Source organism: Falco rusticolus, chromosome 6 (assembly GCF_015220075.1).
Source record: "Falco rusticolus isolate bFalRus1 chromosome 6, bFalRus1.pri, whole genome shotgun sequence".
Taxonomy (NCBI): domain Eukaryota; kingdom Metazoa; phylum Chordata; class Aves; order Falconiformes; family Falconidae; genus Falco; species Falco rusticolus.
In genome coordinates, this window is record NC_051192.1 from 1,477,034 (window position 1) to 1,497,981 (window position 20,948).

A 20,948-nucleotide genomic window follows, 5' to 3' on the forward strand; every position below is an offset into this window, starting at 1 on the left:
TGACAGATTCATGTGCAGTTGCAGTTGATCTGTCATATGCAGTTGCAGAAGCACGTATTTGTAGTAGTGCACTCTCGATAAAATATTTTAAGATTTGAGCAAAGTATAAGTAGCAAAAATTTTGGTTAAAATGTCATCAATAAGTTGTACAATTTGAACGAGACATACAGCAGTCATTTTCCTGCATTTCATTAGGTCACTTCTGCTTTTTATATGAAACTGTCTTTTGAGGGCAGCTCTCAAAAGCGTTTCTGCTTCGCCTGGTTCATCAAGTCACTAAATGTGTGGCTAGTATTCTGACCAACATGAGCTTCAAGTCACACATAGCTATGCAGTAAGGGTGGGATTTGGCTCGCCTGATTTTAGAGATAACAGTTTGAACACAGCTTATAAGCTTTGACTGTAAAGGGGTCTAGCTCAGCTGCAGGTAACCACACTGAGGACATCTCAGGGCAAGCAGGGTAAAACTTTTGCTTGCCACGACCACCTGCACTGGACACTATAGTGCTCTAAGTAAGCCAATGTAGAACTTCTTTTCCGGTTTTATCTTAAAATAAATGAAAAAATACATTTAAAATGTTGGACTCTGATGTATTTCATCTATAATACTGTCAAATTTGACTTGATCATATTTGTGTTTTTAAGAATTTGCACCTTGAATGATTTCTTTTCCCTTGTCACTTAAACTGTAGACCTTCAATATTATTCTGTTGTGGATTTCTCTGAAACATCTTTCATATAAGGATGCAGGCTTATGAACAGATCACCGCGCAGACTAGGGTGTGAGCTTAATACCCATCACCTACTGCAGTAACTACCCTTTCTGCCAGGATAAGTGCCCAGTAGTTTATTCACTTTTATTAAGGGATAAGCATGTTGTATTTACTCTGAGGTAGGAGTGAATGTATACACTACAGCTGACATACTGCAAATACACACCCTAATTTATCCTGGAGTAGTTTTGTCTCTATGTCCATCTCCTGAGACACAGCTGAAACGTTGCTTTATAACATTCAGGTGAGGCTTAACCAATTTAAACAGTAACAGAACCACTTCTTTAGGTTTAGCTGAGACTACTGTTGCAACCTCGATTATTTGTGGGTTTTACAGTTAGTCAGAAACATTTGATAAATTAGTTATTTTTAGAAGACTTTTTAATAGTGTGAAGACTGACCATTAAGCATAATAACTTCTTGTGATCTCACTTTACATTTGTCTCATCCCATTTCAGTGCAGTGTCTGGTTTACACTTCTCCTCAGTCTCCCTTTTTACTCCGGTTTTTGACTTGCAACAGTCTTAGCTGCATTCTGAAATCGAAGTTAAATGTAAGAACTTACAAGTTACATAAGAGATAGATGTGTACTGTATATGTTGCTTCTACAATGCTGAGTTGGACCAGGTTGCTGAGGAAATAAACTGCAAACCTCACCTGGAATTAAAGGAATTTTTTAAAAGTAATTTTCTGAATAATCACCATAGGGAAATCCCACAGGCACAAGCACCATGTGTAGTTGCAAGCATGTCTGCTAGTTAAAACCTGCAATATTGTCTGGCAAAGTACAGTTTTATTTTGTTTCACCAGCTGAACTCGCCCTCAGTCTCAGATGAGTGAATTATCTCCCGAGAGTCCACATTGGGCTTAAGTAATATTTTGATTAATTTATTCTGTTATTCCAGCCAAACCCATTTGCTTTCTACTTTCTGACCACAGAGGAATGATGCATCGCTTCAGAAACAGACCTTTAGACATAGTGTAGAAAACAATGTGATAACGTAGTCTTTGAGGTTCAAATGTGAAGAACCAAGAAGAGCACTAGAAACATGAGGTTCTTCCTAAAATGACATCTTTCCAGTCCCTGGTAGGTTTCATTTTATCTGAGAAGGACTAAAGCCTTTCCTGCTCAAGCCTTTGCCCTGGTCTAGTGGCTAGTGACTACTCCAGTGCAAGATAGGGGAGCTGCCACCGGCAGCAGGGGACCATGTTCCTGTCCAGCTGGGGTGGCTCTGGTCCAGACTGTAGGTGGTAGTCAGTCACACTGCCTGAGGTAGGGCTGGAGACGGGGTGAACTGGAGGTTTACTGGCAGAGTAGGGCACACTTACATTTTCTAGCTATTGACCAGGATTACCAGCTTCAGTACATCATCCATCCAAAACCATGTAATGACAGCGCTGTTCCTTACGCTGCCCCTTCCCTGTGTTAGTTGTGTGACTAGTGGTTTTGTCTTCTTGAATATTTGTTTAGTGACAAACACAGTTGGAACTCCATCTTCTGATATTTGAGAGCCTTGCTATGAATAACTTCCAGAGTTTTTCTTTTAAAGCTAAAAGGTGTGTGCTTTGTTCAGTTTAGGAACCATACATCTGAAGAAGAAGAAGCACATTTTGTTAAGAATTATGTGGGACTGGTTATGGAAATTGAGGTTTTAATGACATTACGCTGAATTTCCCATTTGCATTGATTTTGAAAGTACATCAAATCCAATCTTGAACTGAGCTTCTGATCATTTGATGCTGCAGCAAGAGTAAGATTAACATTGCTAAGTGTCTTTGTAAGAAATGATGTATTGCTGTATGGGCGTTTGTATTCTTCGATATCCAGCAGCCATTCACTTTTGTGTAATGTTCTTTCGGTGGTGGCTGTTACTCTAAAGAACTGCATGCAGCTCAGGTTGCTAATAACTTCTTGTTGTACAGCCCAAATAATGGATAAGTAATTTGATTATCTGCCTCTTTAGGGTTAATTTAAATTCATTTTTACTGTGAAACTATGTATTGTTAACAGGAGCAGTTAGAAGTGAAAATATGTATGTTTTGAAATGTAATTACTGGTCATACCCAGTAACTGGTTTTTTAGTTCAGTTCATTTAAGAAATGAAAAGACCACCTACTTACTGTCACCATTTTTAATATCCAGTAAAAGTAATTTTATTAGAAAATACAGGATATATTTTTCTTTATTAAAAACTCAAATAAATAATTAAGAACATTTTGTTAGGATACAAATTGGCTAATAGCTTGGGAAAATGTTTTCAAATCTGTTGCGATACCATTTATAGGACAAACGAGAACTAATAACTAATCAGGTTGAAAGAGCTTTAGCAAGGAGAAAATGAAACCTATTCAGTATACTCTAGATGAAATGACCTTCTGAAAGACCTATTTTCGAATAAACAAGGTTACTCTGTAAATAAATAAAGCATGAAAATTCATCTGAGGATAGGACTTTATGTATTGAGAGTTAAGAAGCAGACCTTTTCATAAGCCTTCAAAATATAAAGATCTGATAAATGGTCTCAAATTTTTTCTGTTAAATATTTTCAATATTTTCTTGTTATTTGGTAGAACCGGGCACTGAAATAGCTTCATCTTCAAAGCCTGAAGAAAGTTTCTACGCTGACAATTACAATCCCTTCAAGGATGAAGATGCCCCAGAGTACTTGAACCCATTTGATGAGCCAGATCCTGAGCCTGAAACATTTATAACTGTAAGAGATTCTCCTCCACAACCTGCAAAAAGGAAAAACGTCAGACCAGTGGATATGAGCAAATACCTCTATGCAGATACCTCTAAAGCTGAAGAGGAAGAGCTAGATGAGTAAGTATGATTCTTCATCTTTGAGCAGCTTTGGGAGCATTACTGGGATCCCTGGCTTAATCTTGAGGTGTATTGGGTCTAATCATGATGATCCATAATCACCTCCTTAGGCAGCTCAGCAGCAGGAAGTGCCATACCCCCAAGTCATGCTCTTCAGCTGAATGTGATCAGTTAGGAAACTTTTCTTTGCCTCATTGATAGTAAATTACTTGATAGGGAACAAGTCCATGTGCGTTTTTGGCACTTCGTCCCCTGGCAATTGCAAATGAGTCAAAAAGTAAGGAGCAGCAGAGCTCGGTCCTTCCTGTCCTTTTGGCCGTTATTTTTAGCATGTAAAATAATGGGTTTTGTCCATTATGATGGAGAGTTTGTTTAATATTGGTGCAATATGTAAAAAGGAAAAGCATTTCGCTACCTGTGGAGCACGTTTTTGAGCATCTCATAACACTGAATCTCTGTATGGGAAAGATAACACCATATGCACTTTCTCAGTTGTTTCTTTTATCATAACCACACACAAAACTTCTATAAACTCACACTGACTGCCTTATATTATTGTATAGAAACCTGAGAAGGAGTGAGAGCTTTTTGCAATAGCTGTGCAGCTTGGGAGGTTTGAAGATATATACTTACTCCTTGTTTGTGGCCATTAGTCACCAACCACACTACTCGAGAGACAGTTTATGGTGATTACATGCAAGCAGTTTTACAGACAACAACTGTAATTAACATTTAGATTTACATTATTTTTTAATGAGATTTATCATGGCATGACATTTGCATTGCTTTCGTATTCGGTATTGATACAGGTGTCTTATCATCATCTTTGTTTCCTCCGTTTATAGCTATGTTCTAGGAATTGAAGGATTCCCTTGTACTCTAATAGAAATGTATAAAGGACCCTTCAGGGTTTTTTTTTTCCTTTTAAAGCTCTGTGGCTGTGGATTTGTTGTTGTTTGCTCGGGGTGGGGGGGGAAAGGGCATTGGGGACTGATGCCTCTGCCAGCTCCATTCATCAGGGCAGTGCCTGAACAAATAGCATTGGCTGCTGTGTCTTCAGAGCTCAGTGTGATCACACTGGGGACGGTCACACCAGGCATCCCTGATCATTCACTGATCACCAAAGTCCGCAGGGAGAAAAAATATGTATGCTTTACACCCACAAAGATATGGGTATAGAGGACAGCAAAGACTGAGGAGAAGAGGAGAAAGAGCAAAATCTACATGGATGGGCAAGTGAAGAATTTTATCTTTTATATTCATACTCACATTTCCACCCTGTGCCAAATGAGCTTGCAGCAGTGTTGTAACAGGCAGCCTTGTTTTTTCTGTGTACTGGACTGCAGATTTCTCTAGCCCTTTGTTTACAACAGCTGCCGTATTTTAATGACCCCATTTTCTTTATTCCTCCTGCCCCCCGCCCAAGGATAAAAATAAACTCCCCATAGGTAGATTCTCCTTGAACATAAATCTGATCTGTACTTTCCTTATAAAAACAATGTCCCATACAAAGATGGAAGGATAAGTCAAAAAGCGCTGTAAAGTAGTTTTTTGTGTCTTTAACATGAGCTTTTTATGTCCTGACCCCCAAAGTAGCTCCCTGTCCACGTTTTCCTCCCAGGTTACAGGAGCACCATGTCATTGAAAAAGATGTGGAGACCATTTGTTAAACGTATTGGGTAGGACTGTGGCAAGGAGAACCTTTGAGTCTTTATATTGAAATGCTCTGGAAAAGTAAGTGTAATAATAAAACTCCAGTCTAGGAACACAGGACTTGTGTTACTAACTCACACCTACAAGCATTATTATGCCTTACCTCATGTCATTAATTTTCAAATTCTGCTAAGGTACGGTACAGTGAGCACCAAAGGAAAGATTTTCCTAGGCAGCGCCAGCTGGTAGTGTTTGTGCACCCTGAATCATGAGGGTTTATGTCCAGATGTGTATTGTTTCTTACCTAATGTGAATATTGATGCTTTTATTATCTACATAAGTGGCTAATTTTCCTCTACATCCTGTTGAAGTCTAGGCTTCAGTGTCAATTTGTGGCAGACAGTTCCCCAAAAAACCAAGATCTTATATGAAATGTGTTTACTTTTATTGATTGTAAGTAAGTTACCTTTCCAATCCCATACGCTATCTCTTCTGCTGGCTTATCAAAACAACAATTAGTAGTGTTGGATTTATCTGCCATAAACAGTTGGTGTGTTGTGTATCTCTAGCATGTTCACCATTACTTGTCACTTGTCTAAATGGTGCTAACTTTTTCAATCTCTCTTCATACAGAAGTCTCTTCATCTCTCTAATCATTTTCACCGCACGTCTCTGGACCCTGTTATTTCTTCTGCTGTGTATCTATATTAAGATGTGTTGACTTGGCCTGAGCAGTTTATTCAAGACAAGGCTGAACAACTGAGTCCTATCACGGCATTAGAAAACTTTGCATATTATTTTCAACCTCTCTCCTAGCATCTTGTCTTTTGATTATTTTTTGTTTTGTTTTGGGTAGTTTTTAATAATTTTTGACTACTGCTGGTCCAATGCTCTCCCCAGGAGTGCTTTTGAACCTGATAGATGGAGGGCATGAGAAATAGAAGACTCCTGAAAGACATTCGCTGTCGCTCAGGAAATACATTGTGTTTTTATCGCTGTGTCTTAAATGTTTCATCGGAGTTCACTTAATGCACCACTCGGCATTTTCCTCTCCTATTTTGTGTAAAGCATGATGATGTGTCGTGGGAACATGGGCACATCAGTTAGCATCAGGACCCTTGTCCCACTCTACTCTGGCAGATCCCTAGGTCTGATCCTGGACTCGGAGCTTACACAAAGTGCCCCAAGAGCTGAACTCTGACTCCAGTTTTGTAACAGACTCTCATTGTAATCTTGGAAAAGGTACTTACCCTTACTGCGCCTCTGTGAAAGATTTACCTTGGGTAATTGGCTTAATTGAAACATATTTCACTCATGGTTGTGAAGATAATGTAGGATTTCACAACACGCGTAAGCAAAGTGTCGTCACAAGCGTAAGCATAATGAGGCATTGCATGGTGCAGAGGGACTTAAGTGATCCAGTACATACATTCTGCTGTAAAGCTACACTCTCAAAACATACTTCCTCTGGCTAAATTCCCATACCTAGTAGAGAACAGGAACACATTTTCCTTTTCTTCCTTTGGGCATTTGAATCTTAGTGTAACATTCTGCTTTTGCCTTTTTTAATTTTCTACATTAAAATCAAAATGGTAGGTGGCTACCTGGTAATAAAGGAGAGCACAACTTGCTACGTTAAGTTTAATTATTTGAAAATGGCATAGCTCACAACTACTTAAAGTATAATGCTTTCAGCCTTAGTACTTCTGATTGGTAATATTGCCTGATCTTTTAACCCAGCCACACTGACAGCTTTGGATTTCCTCCTCAATAAAATGTTGATTTTTATGTATTTTATTTTTCTAGTTAACCAGTAGCTCTGATAAAAATAATTTTCAAATTGGTCAGAATAAAACTTGCTTTCAGATACTGTTTGGCTCTGTGGCTTCTTATCTAGTTAATCAATGCATGGCTTAGGATAATGCTGTCTGGCTGGAAGACTATCGAGTTGCCATCTATTGGAGCTGCCTGTTGCACAAGAAGCCACAAGCCACCACAATGCCAGTGGCAGCTTAATACCAGGTAGTTTGTCAGGTTTGGGTTTTTTTTAATTTTGTGGTGGACAGAGTCGAATATCTCTTTGGGCAAATTGTGTTGTATGAATCAATTAAGTAACTTCACATAAGCAAAAAGTATGGGAGTTGACCTCAGAGAAAAGTGCTTTAGTATTTCAGCTAAGGCTTTTTTCAGCCAGGCTTTTCCCATGTTTGCTTGCTTGTATAGCCACGTGGAAGCTTTTGGATGAAACTCTGCTACATGTATCAGCAGAACCCCCTGCCTTTAAAATGTAAGCCTCTTTGGGCAAGAACTCTTTTGGAGTTTTCTTAATTAAATTTTAAAAAAATTAAACTTAATTTTTCAATAATCTTCCTCGATATTTATAAGACCAATTAAAAGTGGTGCAGAGGGGAAGGTGGAGAGTAACGTGCGTGTGTGTGTGTGTGTGTTCTGCCCATACTATGAGCAAAACATGAGGGTTTAGGCTGGCTTTCAAGTAAGTTCTTCAGGAGAAAAGGCAGTCAGTTGTCTCCTCATAGCACTTCCTTCTGGTGCCTGCACTAGAGTACTGTTCTTCAAGATCATGCACAGCGCAGACCATTCTGGAGCATAAAAATTCAAAATACGGTTCTTCCAAACTTTTTTGCTCTCATTGATAAGGTGTTGTTTTTTCTTGCACCAGATTCATTTTAACACCTTAGAAATACACCTTTCTAATTCCAAGTACACAGAGGTAAATTACTTTCCTGCCAAACATGCTGTGGCTGTTGGCTGTTCAGAAGGCTAACTTGTTGAACTAAAGAAAACCTTGTGCTCTCCTGTAGAACACATTATTCTTCAGCCTTTATTTCTTTTATCTTCATTTTCACCTCCCTTTGAACTTTCTGGTGTCTGAAGACAGCTGAGCTGGGCTGTCAGCTAAATTAGAGCTACTGACAGCTAGGTGCATTCTCCACTCCAGCCTGAATACCCTCTTGCTACTGCCTCCCGTGGAAAACACCCATCCGTTTCTATTTAACTTGTTATTTTGATGTTGCCTTTAGTTTTGATTGCAGTGGTGGCTTTGTGCTTGATGGGCAGCAAAGTGGGAACACCTGAAAGTTGCCTTCAGTCAGCAGATGAGTTATTTTAGTGCTAGTCTTTCCTTTTGCTTCGGTATCTGGATTTAGATCTCTCTCTCTATAACAAGCTGCAGCACATTCTCCAAAAGGTCTGGAGGTTTGAAGCCCTGTCTTCGCTTACATGCTTCAGTAAACTTTGCCTTTCAGAAGTAGACTTATTTTCTGCATTGTGGGTTATTAGTTGTGTGCTTTTTCTTGGTGGAAAGAGGACAACGGTAAACCGCATTAAAATAAATTCTAAAATCAGTCCATAAGACTGAAAGACATGTTTTCATACTAAAAGTACACAAAGCTGAGAGAAAATTGGTGCTGTGTGAAGGTAAGCTGGATGAATAGTTGGTTTTTTGCTTGTGCCCAAGTTTTGCTGTTGTAGTTCTTTAAAAACAGTGTGTAGTAGCTCATGACGCTTAACCTGAGAGGAAATTTGTAAATGAGTCCAGCTACGTAGGCTCTTCTCTAATGCTGTATGCACTGTGGTTTCCATCCAGAGTTGAAGTCAAAGGACTGAGGTTATTTGTCATGATTAGTTGTGCTTTATATAACTGTATGCAGATAGCTCTTTGGGAATTGCAGTGACTTGGTTACATAAACATAGTTTGAGATATATGATAAATATATCTTGCAGGGAAGGTATGGACTAGAAATGAATTAATTAACATGTCAGTTTTGTAATTAACCGTCCAGTTTGGGATTGCAAAATATGAAAAGCAAAGATTATGAATAAAATAATTCAGTGAGAGAAGGTTCCCATAAGCGTCCTTAGTGGGGTACGAATTTGCTGGCTTTCGAAGCGTGAGGTAGAAGCCATTATTTAATGTACTATTGATTGATATTTGATGTATCAGACAAATAGATGAAACTTGGAAATGCTGTGGAAGCATTTTACTTAGGGTGGAACAAATGCGGAGTTGGAATGTGGATGCCAGAGTTAAGAAGAAAAATTCTTTGGACTGCGTCCATGTGGTGGAAGATGTTTACTGTGTTCCTTGAACGGGCTTTAGTTATAGAAGCACTTTCAAAAGAGAGGGATGATGGCTGTTGGTGTCTGTAGAGAGGTATACTCAAGTCAGCTGTGGTTTTCTTATGCAATTCTCTTATCCAAAGAGTGTTCTTGAACTGGTGTGGTGCCCGTGTGCTGCAGAGCTTAAAATACCCCGTGTGGGTTGCGTGCCGTGGAGGCCCGGCTTTCGGCCTGGCAGCGAGAGCCAGGCCCCTGAGGCCGCACGTGAAGTGGCCCGGTTCCGCAGTCCGTTCCAGCGACGGATTCTTCGTTCTGTTAGAATATTAAACAGCCAGAAACTTCTCTCAGATTTCTCGGTATTGATCTTGTCTGTAAATCAGATCACCCTTTGATAGATAGTGAAGTATAACTGAAGAGTGCCTTTTCAGCAACTGATAGAATTTCAGTAAGTTACAGGATTTTATAACATTTACAGTAATTCTGACCTAATGCAGTTCTAACTGTTGTAACTCACTTTTCGATCATGAAAAAGCAGTATCTAAAAGGATATAAAAGCAAAACATGTATTTATGTGGGATAATAGAAGTATTTTAGTCATTGACTGAACAGGTCTTATTTTTGGTTTTAATTCCAAGGAGACAGCAAAGAAATATGTTTCCCTTCTTTTAATTAGATCAAATCCATTTTATGAACCAAAATCAAGCCCTGCTTTAATTAAAGTTGCTCCGCCACAAGAAGCAGAAAAGAAGGTGAAAAGAAAGGCTCCTGAACCACCAAACCTCTTGCCAAAGACAGAGACCGGCATGGGTGAGAACGTGTCAGCTATTCCTGCATCGAGGGAGCTCTCTTCCTCTCCTAAGGTAGGTTTTTCATGCCAACATTTCGTCTTTCTTATTAACAGTACCTTTATGTGTATTGTAGACATCCTATTTATTTCTGCAGGCCATCTTAAAAGCATTGCTTATTCTTAATAAAGTGTTGGCTCATCTCTGTTCGCTTGCTGGTTCATAGGGAGAGACCAGCAGTAGGAGCTTGCATCTTTTTTCTTTAAGGATTTAATGACAACAATATCAGCAACTGCAGTTTCAAAGAAAAGAGTCTTATAGTAACAAATGTTATGGGACAGCTGGATGTGCCATCGAGAGGGAAGAAAATCACATTGAACAATACATTGTCTTGATCTATTGTAATGCCACTAAGCCTTGCCCATGTTGAAGAGTCTGTCTCTACATTTCTGTCATAAATCTGGGTTTTAAGAGCTTAGTACTGGATACCGGTTTTTTGTATTGGGATTTATATATGTCCAATTCCATAGGTATGTCAAAGTAATTTTAAAAAGAAGTCTACTTTAAATCAGATTAACTGTTTATTAGGGGTGTCCAGGCTAAGCATGCTTATATATGCACATGCATCTGTGTCAAGGGGAAATAGGAGTTAACTGCTGTTGAAGAGGGCAGTGTGAGACATAGGTATTTTAGGATTACAGCAGCTAACTTCTCTTGGTGTGAATTTCAGCTCCAGTGTTTCAGCAGTTAGCACCACTTACGCTTTTTAAAACATATTAAGCGTTTAATAGCTATGTTAATGGACCCTTCTTAAAAATTAATTTGATACTTGCTGACTGCTCGTTTTGAAGGGTAAGAAGATGAGAACAGAAGGCTTTTCTTCCAGCACATCTCGCCCAATTTATGCATCTTATCATCTGTTTTGCCTTGTATTGGAGCTGCTGTACTTTCATTTATGAATTGAATGAAACTACTTGTCATACTTATCATTTCATTGCTTAATTACTCACCCAGGTTGCTGACATGTCCTTGTCTGTTCAGGCTCTATCTTGCTGTCATTTTACCACTCACTCAGGGTAAAGAGTATGAGACCAGAAATCTGATCTGGTGTGTCTGTTTGTGTCTGCTAACAGCAAAACAACGTAGTAAAGCCACAAGCACAATTCACAAGTTACTCTTAATATGCAAAACCACAACCAGGGAAATATGAAATCAAAGCATAGCAGTTTCATAATGCTCTGAGGTGGCGTTCGATGCTCTTCACTGGAGTTTCTGTATGAAATATATTGGGCATTATTCCATTTCTGGAGTCTGGCCCTCGGGTCGTAGCAAAGTGGCCAAAGTAAAGCACTCTGGTACTACCAGGCAGAGGAAAGACATCTGTGGAGGAGATTTTATCAGATTGCTTGATGGAGGTTGTGCCCCCATTGCTCGTTGTTTGAGAGGGGTTTTTTACAGGTCTGCATCCCAGGAAGTGCGTCTTTCTGCTTTATTTCATGTCTTTGTCATGCTGAAAGAATGTATTACTACTGGGTTTGGTGGCTGTAGTTTTTGTCCACTCCAGACTAAGTTTTAGATTGTTGGAAAGCTGGAATTGATGAAGAAACAGCGCAGGATTGAAGTCGCTGAGGAGACTGTACTGTTACAAACACAGTCAGGTAGCTCCTGCTCTTACGCAGGGTGTTAGTTCCCCGATATTTTGGAACCTGCCTGCTTGCCGCTCACCTCTGCCACTGGTGCTGAGGCGCAGCTGAGATCAGTCAAGGTCCAAGTCCTGAAACACTGATATTCATTAGGGCTACGAGGGAAGATGGAGCTCCATGCTGACCTTCTCTCATACAGGAAAGCTATAATTTTTTTACAGGATTTTGGAGGATATGAGGCCATTAGAGAAGGCTCCAAAGCAGATGTCCTGGTTTATTATATTACAGCTAGAGTGGAAAGTTTTGCTGACTGGGTGTGTTAAAATATTGTATGGTCACTTGCAATTCAGAAAGCTTTCAGTAAGCGCCGTCTTTTTTTCTGTGCTTGAATTGTTTCTCTCTAGGGTGATCTAATAAAGTTAGATCAAAAGCACTTTACTTGGAATGCTTTTTGAAATTTGGAAAAGTACTGGCATTTAAAAGAAAAGAAAATTAAACAATTTCCTCACACCATGGTACAAAACATCGCCCAGATAGGACTTGGACTGTTGGCACAAATAACTTGTTTGTTTATTACTCAATAATAGTGTCAGCGTTTAGCAACTCTGAAAAAACTTCCATCAAAAGGTATAGGCAATATACAGCCATGAACCTGGCACATGCCCACATGTTGGGGGAATAGTCCCATGGAAGTAAACTTAGGCAAAAGGAAGTTAAATAACATATCTTGTTCAGTGTTTTGTCCAAGTTTGCTGGGCACAGAAAGCCTCTGCTACAAATCTGCCCAGAAGCTAAGTGTCATAGGAAATGGCTGTGGAGCAGAAATGCTAATCTTTAGATTACACAAACGCAGCATTAATATTAGAAGTTTAGGGTTTAAGGAAAAAGATTCCAAAAATGCTTCCGCAAATCTTTGACAGAGTATTTGGAGCTCATTTTTTCCTTCACATGCTAATAGTGTTCATCACATTTGCTGAACAGAAAAAATAGAAATGCTGTTATTAACAACTATATATCAACAAGTTTATTAGGTGGAAATTGCTCCTGAAAGATGATTTGACGCGCGGCAGATTCCTACTCAAGTACAGGTTCCAAATACCTGAAATTGTGTTACCCTATTATTTTTTTTTTTAATGTTCCAGTTTAAAAATAGGGCAAGAAAGGTTGTTATCTTCCAAAGTATACACCCCAAAATTAAATCCCTGGGGTACAGCTGGACACTAAAATTGCTTCATTCAGTATTCAGCTGCAATGAGCCTTCAAGCATTGGCATCCAAGGTATAGAACACTTCCACAGAATTGCAATTGTATTTGCTATTGAAACATAGCCTGAATCCAACATTTTACCATTACCCAAATAGTGGTGTAAGGTGTTTCTCAGCTGAGGAATACATCTCTCTTCCCACGGGTGATTTTTGTTTTGGTTTTTTTTTTTTTGTGTGTGTGTGTGTGTTTGTATGTTTTCATAATTTATAAAAGCAGTGTCTGCAGTAATGAAAGAGAAGAATAAAACAATGATTTTTTTTAGCAGTCTGGTTTTGGACATGTCTCATGTGGGAATAGAATTAAGCTAACACATCTAAGTGAATTGCAAAAGGCCTTCTTTTAAGGGAGTTGTATCGTTTTTTAACAGCTGAATACTATTTCTAGATTTTCATGGAATCACATCCAAAATTAATTACCCCTGTTATTCCAAACACCACAAAAATCCAGCTTCTAGTTCCTTTGTTCAGGAATGTATGTTGTACAAGGTAATTCTATGTAAAAATTTCATGTAAAACTAGGCAGAAGACTCCAGAAACCATCTTCTGATCTGATGGTATCTAGCATCATGCCTGGTATCCCCAGGATGAACAGAGTGCTCCAGGGTGGAGTCACAAGTTGGTATGAACTTTCGAGAGCTCGGTGATCAGTGGAGATAGCATATGAGACTGATAAATAGGTGTTAACTTTAACAGCCATGAAAATGGTAGAACAAGAGTTTGAAGCGAAGACCAGATCTCACTGGGGGACTGACATAAAAACTTACTTCCCAGATCATTGGTCAGAAAGACAAGTGGCAAACCAGATGTGGATAGGATTTAACTTTTATTTTTGCCTTGAAATGGTTGTTCTGCACGGTATGGAGTGCGTATGCCTGAAGGAGTTCTAACCATGACTACAGCAGGGCTTGCCCTCAGCCTCGTCCCTTCCCAAAGATGTTGCCTCGCTTGGTGTCCCCTCACCATTCCCTAATGTCTTTCAGGTGTGAGACAAGGGTGCAGACGAGGCCGTCCCTGCCTGCCCAGACCCGAGGGTTTGTCTGTGTGGGGCTGGTTGAGCTCATGAGCAGCGGTGGTTTAGGCCCTTGCCCCTTTCATGCTGCTCTTCACAGGGGACCCGTCCTCTTCTTTAGCTGCTGTAAGAACATCCCAGCTTCTGTCACCTCTTTGGCTGCTTCCCGCATACCTCCCTCTGGGCATCACAGAGGGGTTGAGGTAGGAAGGGGCCTTGGGGGTCATCTGGGCCAACCCCTGCTCAAGCAGGGCCACCTACAGCCAGTTGCCCAAGACCGTGTTCAGGCAGCTTCAGGACATCTCCAGCATTCATCTGATCTTTTTCAAATGTTTGCCATGTGCTGCTTCCCTGAGCAGTCGGTCAGCTGTAGCAGCAATGCCTTTCCAAGCCTCTGTACTGTCTTCCCTTTGAGCAAGCCCCTTGGCTCCCTCGGAGACCCTCACGTCACTGGTAGGAGGGGGCAGTTATCTGTCACAGACAAGGCAGGGTCTAGCTCTCCGTAAGGGTCTGGCCAGCTCTTGGTGCCACAGTATTAGCTCAGTAATTGCCATATATGGGTCTGGAGGAAGTTTTATTTCCAAATATTATTACCTACTCACACTTTCTAAAAGAGTATCTTAATTCTCTCCTGTCTTCCTTCCATGTCTTCTCTAAACTAATCTGAGTTAGCAGAGCAAGCCTAAAAATGTGAAGTCTGAAAGCCTGGAATTATCCCACAGTTAATCATCTCAAATGGCTTGAGGACTGTGGTGTGCTGGCTATATTTAGGTGAGTCTGACAAAGAAACTGCAAAGCTGTAATTCAGCTCTTCAGTCATCAACATGCTACAGGGCTGTCAAGCCCAACTGAAGCCTTGTTGGGCTTGTTACCATCATACATGTGTTACTGTTCTCCACATGGTTTGGATAACCAGGTTCTGCCTTTCACAGAGGTGATGGAGACTTCAAATTTCTTCTACTTGTTGTTGACTTTGTGGAAAAAACTTGAACGAAGATGTTTAGGCTCAAAATTTGGTATTAGACTAGTGCATAGCATGCATATCAGTGCACATCATCGCTTTAGCTGATTAAAAAATGTACATACCAACTTGAGCTCGGTGAAATCTCAGCCTCCATATCTTTTATCTTCCCTACGTTACGTTGAGTTTATTGGAAATAAGATCCAGGTTTCAGTTCCATAGTTGGCAGCTGTGTCCTATGGTAGAGAAGCTGAAGTTGTGTGTCTCCACAATCATGGATTGTGTTGCCTTTGTGAGAATGAGAAGGCAGGTATGCTACTGCATTTATGTGGGAGGTGAAGAATTATTTACTAGGGAACAGGAGAAAACAGATAATCACTCTCAACCGTAGAGTTATTTTTAAGTGTTAAAAGAAAATAGCTCCTGCACGAGATTGGCATTGCTCATCCACTGTTTGGAAGAATAGCATATGTCCTTCCCTTCGGGAAACCACTCTGAGAAAGGCTTTTCCTGCTGGGTGGTAGTTTCAGTTTGTTGCCAGACTGCAACCGAGGCTCATGTTGATGGCTCAGGATTCCGTCGGGTTCCTGGATAGTGCAGTTACGTTACCCTGCTGAAAGGCAGCAGCTGTGGCCTGTTTGGTGAGTCTGGCTTGGTCTCACATCCTTTCTGAGTCTTCAGGGTCTGGAAGCCTGTTAGACACATGGTTTACAGAGAGGCTACTGCAGGCTGACTAGTCATCAGCCTGGGATTTGGTAGCCCACAGACCTCCCCCTCACAGTTGCCTGCTCTACACAGAGTATCTCAGTAAAGGCAACTCCTGCACTCTGGTCTTGGCGATAGGTGTTTCTCTGGCAGTACATGATTATGGGAACAGACACGGAATTGATAGCAGAACACAAGATGCTTTTTGAACTTGTCCTTGGATGGTTGTTGAGTTACACCTAACAACTGATGAAAGTATATAGCACCAGGACAGGATGATAAATAAGCTTAAGGCTGTCATGTTAATGTGTGTGCCATTCTCACCTTTATGAGTCACTGTTGCTGACAGTCACAAAAATGTAGCCACTGGGTTTGGTGCCTGTAGACAAGAGCTTGTGATGGCCTTTTAAGTTGGCAGAAAAGAATACACGTTCATGTAGCAGTCCAAAGGCAATAATAACATTTCTCTTTGTCGCTGTCATTGTTTAAGCATGCTCTCTCTCTCTTTTTAAAACCAAAATTAATTGTTTTGCATGCCCAGTGATAGTCTGATCTCTCATGCCAGGCAGACTAACTGGTTTAAGCTCTAATGAAACATATTTATAGGAAACGTAGTAAGAACTACAGCATCCTATTTTTTTGCATGACATGATAACCCATCTCCATCCTGTATCCTTTGTAATCCATTGTGTATCTGCAATGCTTCTGTTCAGGCGATTCAGAAAGATTTCTGCCCGGTAGGCAGTTTATCCTTCAAACTGCAAAGGAGGTACAAATTACCTCCTTATGAAAGAAGTTCTCAAATACTTTTCAAGGGAATGACAAGAAACCTGTTGTTTCTTTTTTCATCCCCACCCCCACCCCCCTTATTTCTTCTAAGGCAAAATAAATGCTTAGAGATGAAGTGCAAAACACTCAGGTGAATGTAGTGGAAGGGAAGGAAAGAAATATTTGATATGGTACTTGGCACAACTCTCCAAGCCAAGATCTCGGCAATCTCCAGTTGCTCGCTTTTCCCACTTATATTTACCTTAGTGTTACCAACCTTATGTGACTGAACAGTAGGAAGAGCTTAGCTTAAAACACAGATGCAGTAATGCAGCCAAGCAGAGAAATTACATTTAACTCCAAATGGTAGATAAAGATTACTCATTGTCTCATGGTATCAAAAGTATCTCAGTTGCCCATTCAAATAAGGCTTCCTGGCTCTCTGGAACATCTAGTTTAACAATTTTGCTTCTTTCCGGCTTCACATTAGCTGTAAAGGAATTGTGCAGCTCATTTGCATGAGATCTTTGCCACTTCCTATGCAGACAGATAGTTCCTCAAGCCCAGGGAAGACCTGGGAGGAAGTGGACAGAATTTTAAGATACGTACTGTTATAGACTTGTGCAAAAAAGGCACTCCGAGAAAATGTGCCTTTGCATACAGCCCTAAGACATTTAATCTTTTAATAGGAAGAAAGACAAGCCACACACATAGTGTGAACAGAGATAGTGAGATAATTGTTTTGAAGCACAGACAAAATTCGTTAAGCTTGCAGCTTTTCAAGTGTTAAGTAATGTGACTCCCATTTGACACAATTCTTAAGTAATTTCTTATTACTGTTTGCATGAGTTGTAAAAGATGTTTGTCAACTTGACTAGCTACGTGGTGTTCCTTACTATTAACCTGTATTTGGACATAAAACAACCTCATTAGAATACGTGTTAGAGTAGGGAGCGAACTGTTCTCTTTACTTCCAAATGCAAGTGTAGTATGTTCTATTTTGCTGAAGGTGTGGGTTAAGGAGTATCTTCCCCTTGTCCTCGGCTACTGCACGCTTCAGGGTCTGGATTTACTTATTGCCTCAGTCCCTACCCCAGCTTCTCACTTTCCCTCCTTCCCTGCCCCAGTTGTGCCAGCACCAGCACTGACCGAGTGAGTGAGCTCCACAAACACAGCACTGACGCGGGCACGCAGCAGGACAGCATCACCCACCAGGGAACCCGCCCCTTGGGGGGGCAGTGTGCTGGTGTGCAGACTTCGCTTGCAGTAGCTGCAGGTTCCGGTGATGCAGCAGTACTGAGGCTGGTAGTGCCAGGAAGCAGCCTGGTCAAATCAAAAATGCAGCCTTAACTGAATCATCTACTGCTGTTTCATGTTCAAATTGTCTTTTATGGTTCCAATTTCCCTCTGTTCATATTTGTAGCAGAATAATATTTTAAATAAATACCTTTAATCATCCAAGTTCCTGCCTACTGAATGTAGTTACTCTGTCAGTATAGGGAAATTAAACTCTCTTAAGCTCTGTTTTTACTGGTTTTGTGGAAGTTGAGTGATTTGTTAATGAAGGGGGCCCCTGTTTGTGCAGATGGAAGTAGGGATGCAGTATATCATTGCAAATTATCAGATAGCTAATTATTACAACTTCTACATACTGATTCTTATACTTCTGTATCATTGGTGACCAGATACTCACTAATTTCTCTGTAAATGAGATGTTATATACATGCACACACATATGTGCATATATACTAGTAATTTTTAAAGTAAAATTATCGTCTTACCTGTAGGCCCTATTTGTCCAAAAAAAACCCAACCAAAAAACTGATGAAGGCAGAGAATCTTAAAATTATTACAGTCTTGAGGGTTTGAAACTGAACTGCAAGTGTGAGCTTTTAGAAAGTGACTTTTATGAAAGTACAAATTGCATATTTCTGGGGGAAATGGGCTTTCATTCCATGGTGGTTTTCAGCCTTTCTATTTTGTCTTGGAACTATGATGATTGGAGATGCATGCCTCTGTAGTATCAAAACCAGGACAAACTATAGCACAAACACGAGTGCATATTGTGGAGAAATTCTAGTGGTTCAGTAATGTACAGGAGGGGTAAGCAGCTTTATTGACTGTTTATGTGAGTAAGAGTTCCCAGGACTGGCCCTTAATAAAATGGATGCCCTTTTGAGATTGAGTCACCCAGCTGCCCCAGATACCTTACTCCTAGAGGTGACTGGTTCCCTCCCTTGGCTGTAAAAGAGCTTAGGTAAGTTAGACTTGGCTAACTAATTTGATGGGCATATAAAGTTGGTGAGATTAATTGTCCCTGAATATTTGCAAACTCTTGTGTATATGACCGAAAGAATAGACCCATGATTGGACAGGAAAAAAATTTCTCCCTTCAGTATGTGTGCATGAATAGGAGACGTAGATAAAGAGTAGGAGCATTGATGGACAGAGTTGTTCAGCAAAATGGAGATCCCCTGATCCCCTGCTTTGCTTTACCCCACTAATTAGAGATTTTGTGAAAACTGGTACAAGGAGTGGTGTATAACATGCGATAACCTATCCATGAGCAGTCACAAAAGAGACCAGCAGAAGGGATGACTTCTTACTGTCCATTAGGATCTGAAGGTGTTTGAGGGTCATGTGTTTGTGAGTAGGTTTTTGCTTACCAGTGGTCTCCTTAGGCTACCAAAGTGGTAAATTCTTTCTTAGTTAAACATTGCTTGTTTTGCCTGTGTGGTTTTACTGTAGCAGTTGTCAGTGTTCCCATGACTGGTGCCAACAGGAGTCAATTTTTAGATGTCAAGGGTACAGATGAAACCAAGCCCGCCCTTGTTCTATCTCCTGCTTCTTGTCCTGACTGCAGTATTTTGCACCCATTTTCTAGCAACAAGCTAGCTGAACTGCTGTCAGAAAGGTTTAGGTGGTGCAGTTCGGTGGTTGTATTACCTCTGAGAGATGCTTCCATCAGAATTTGAGGTTTAAGACCAGACAAGTCAATAATTTACACACATGTGCCTGTAGCAGGATATGCATGGGTTTGGAGGCAGAGCTAAGCTCCTTCCAACCTCAGCCCCTCGCTCTCACCTTACCCCATTTCCATGCACACACAGCAAGAAGCCAGAGCGTTATCTAGATGAAAACACATCATGACATGCAGGTCTTTCTGCAGAGCTCATGACTCATGCCACACTGTATGTGTTGTTACACAGGGAACTAGTCCAGATGGTGTTGTTTGAGGCAAGGGCCAGCGGAAAGGTACTGCTTTCTCTGACAATTAAGCAACCAAATGCTGTCCAGGAGCAGTGAATATTATTATCCTTTCCTCTGTCATGGATTCGTCATGTGGCGCTGAGCTAATCTCCTGAAGCAGAGTTTGGACTGTGGTGGTTTTTTCAAGTTCCCAGCTTAATCCAGCCATCTTCAATTAGCAGAGCTGCTGGCTGACTCAAGTGCCATGCAGCTGACAGAGTGCTGTTTCGTGGCACATGAAGTGTCATAAACCAAGCAGTTCTCTGTAAGGTCACGTCTTAGGTGGCTCAGACTGAAGACTCAAAAGCAACAGCTTCCAATAATTTGGAGTTGGGTTTTTTGTAGGCCTCACTTTTTCTTTGCCTAAATAGACTGCTACCTCACAAGGATGTCTGGAAGATTAAATGTTTAATCTTCTAGATTAAAATGCCATAAAGATGAACACTGTGAAAAAGCCCTTTGATGAGATTAATGATACAGTGTTCAGTTCAGGATCCAGGAAGTGTGCAGCAGATGAGGCATGAGGACAAAGAACTACTAATTCAGGAAAACAGGGGTACTGGGTAATGCCGTTCAGTGACATTGTTCATTGAGTGTCCTCCGTGAGGGACAGCTCTAGGTGAAGTACACTTACAAGATTGTATCATGATGCAAATATACGAAGGGTGCTAATTAACATTGTACATGTAACCACTGTTTTGTAATATACCAAATTCTGAACACTTGATTTGGCATTTTTAAGTGCTGCTACTTAAGTGTTTGGCTGTTTCTTCTTTAGATCCTTATTAGTAGCGGTGATGCAGATAACAGGTCTCCAGGGCTGTCCTAGAAAAATCTAGCTCAGCTCTTTCTGCCATTTTCGTAATGGGTCTTTAAGGCATTTCTGTGTTGATGGTGCAATGCAGCTCCTACTGAAATGATGGAAACATTGTCAGTGGTGCCTGCAGCAGTTTTGGGTTGCACCAGTTAGTGCTTCTGCAGAACGTCTGTGCAAATAAGGTTTGGTAATTTCACCAGTGTGATGACATTCAAAACCTCAGTTTTCGTATTTTTATATTTAAGTTACATTTACAAATTATAGTACTCAGATTTGTCATCATAAAATATTACTTCACTTCTTGTGGGAAAATATGCTTGTTAGATATGTGATGACAGTATTTTTATACGCTTTATTTCATCTTGGAAGTTTAAAATGTCTGTGAGAAAAAAATCCATCTCTGGCAGCCACTGGAG

The 20,948-nt window shown here is 40.5% G+C and overlaps 1 protein-coding gene across 13 annotated transcripts in view; it reads left to right on the forward strand.

Moving 5' to 3' along the window:
- EHBP1 (EH domain binding protein 1) overlaps positions 1 to 20,948 on the forward strand; it is a 226,230-nt gene that overhangs the window by 104,218 nt on the left and 101,064 nt on the right. For all 13 annotated transcript variants that reach the window (XM_037391625.1, XM_037391623.1, XM_037391626.1 and 10 more), the window contains 2 exons: positions 3,345 to 3,597; positions 10,004 to 10,190. In XM_037391625.1, the coding sequence (XP_037247522.1) occupies positions 3,345 to 3,597; positions 10,004 to 10,190 (440 nt within the window). The remainder of the gene's footprint in view (positions 1 to 3,344; positions 3,598 to 10,003; positions 10,191 to 20,948) is intronic.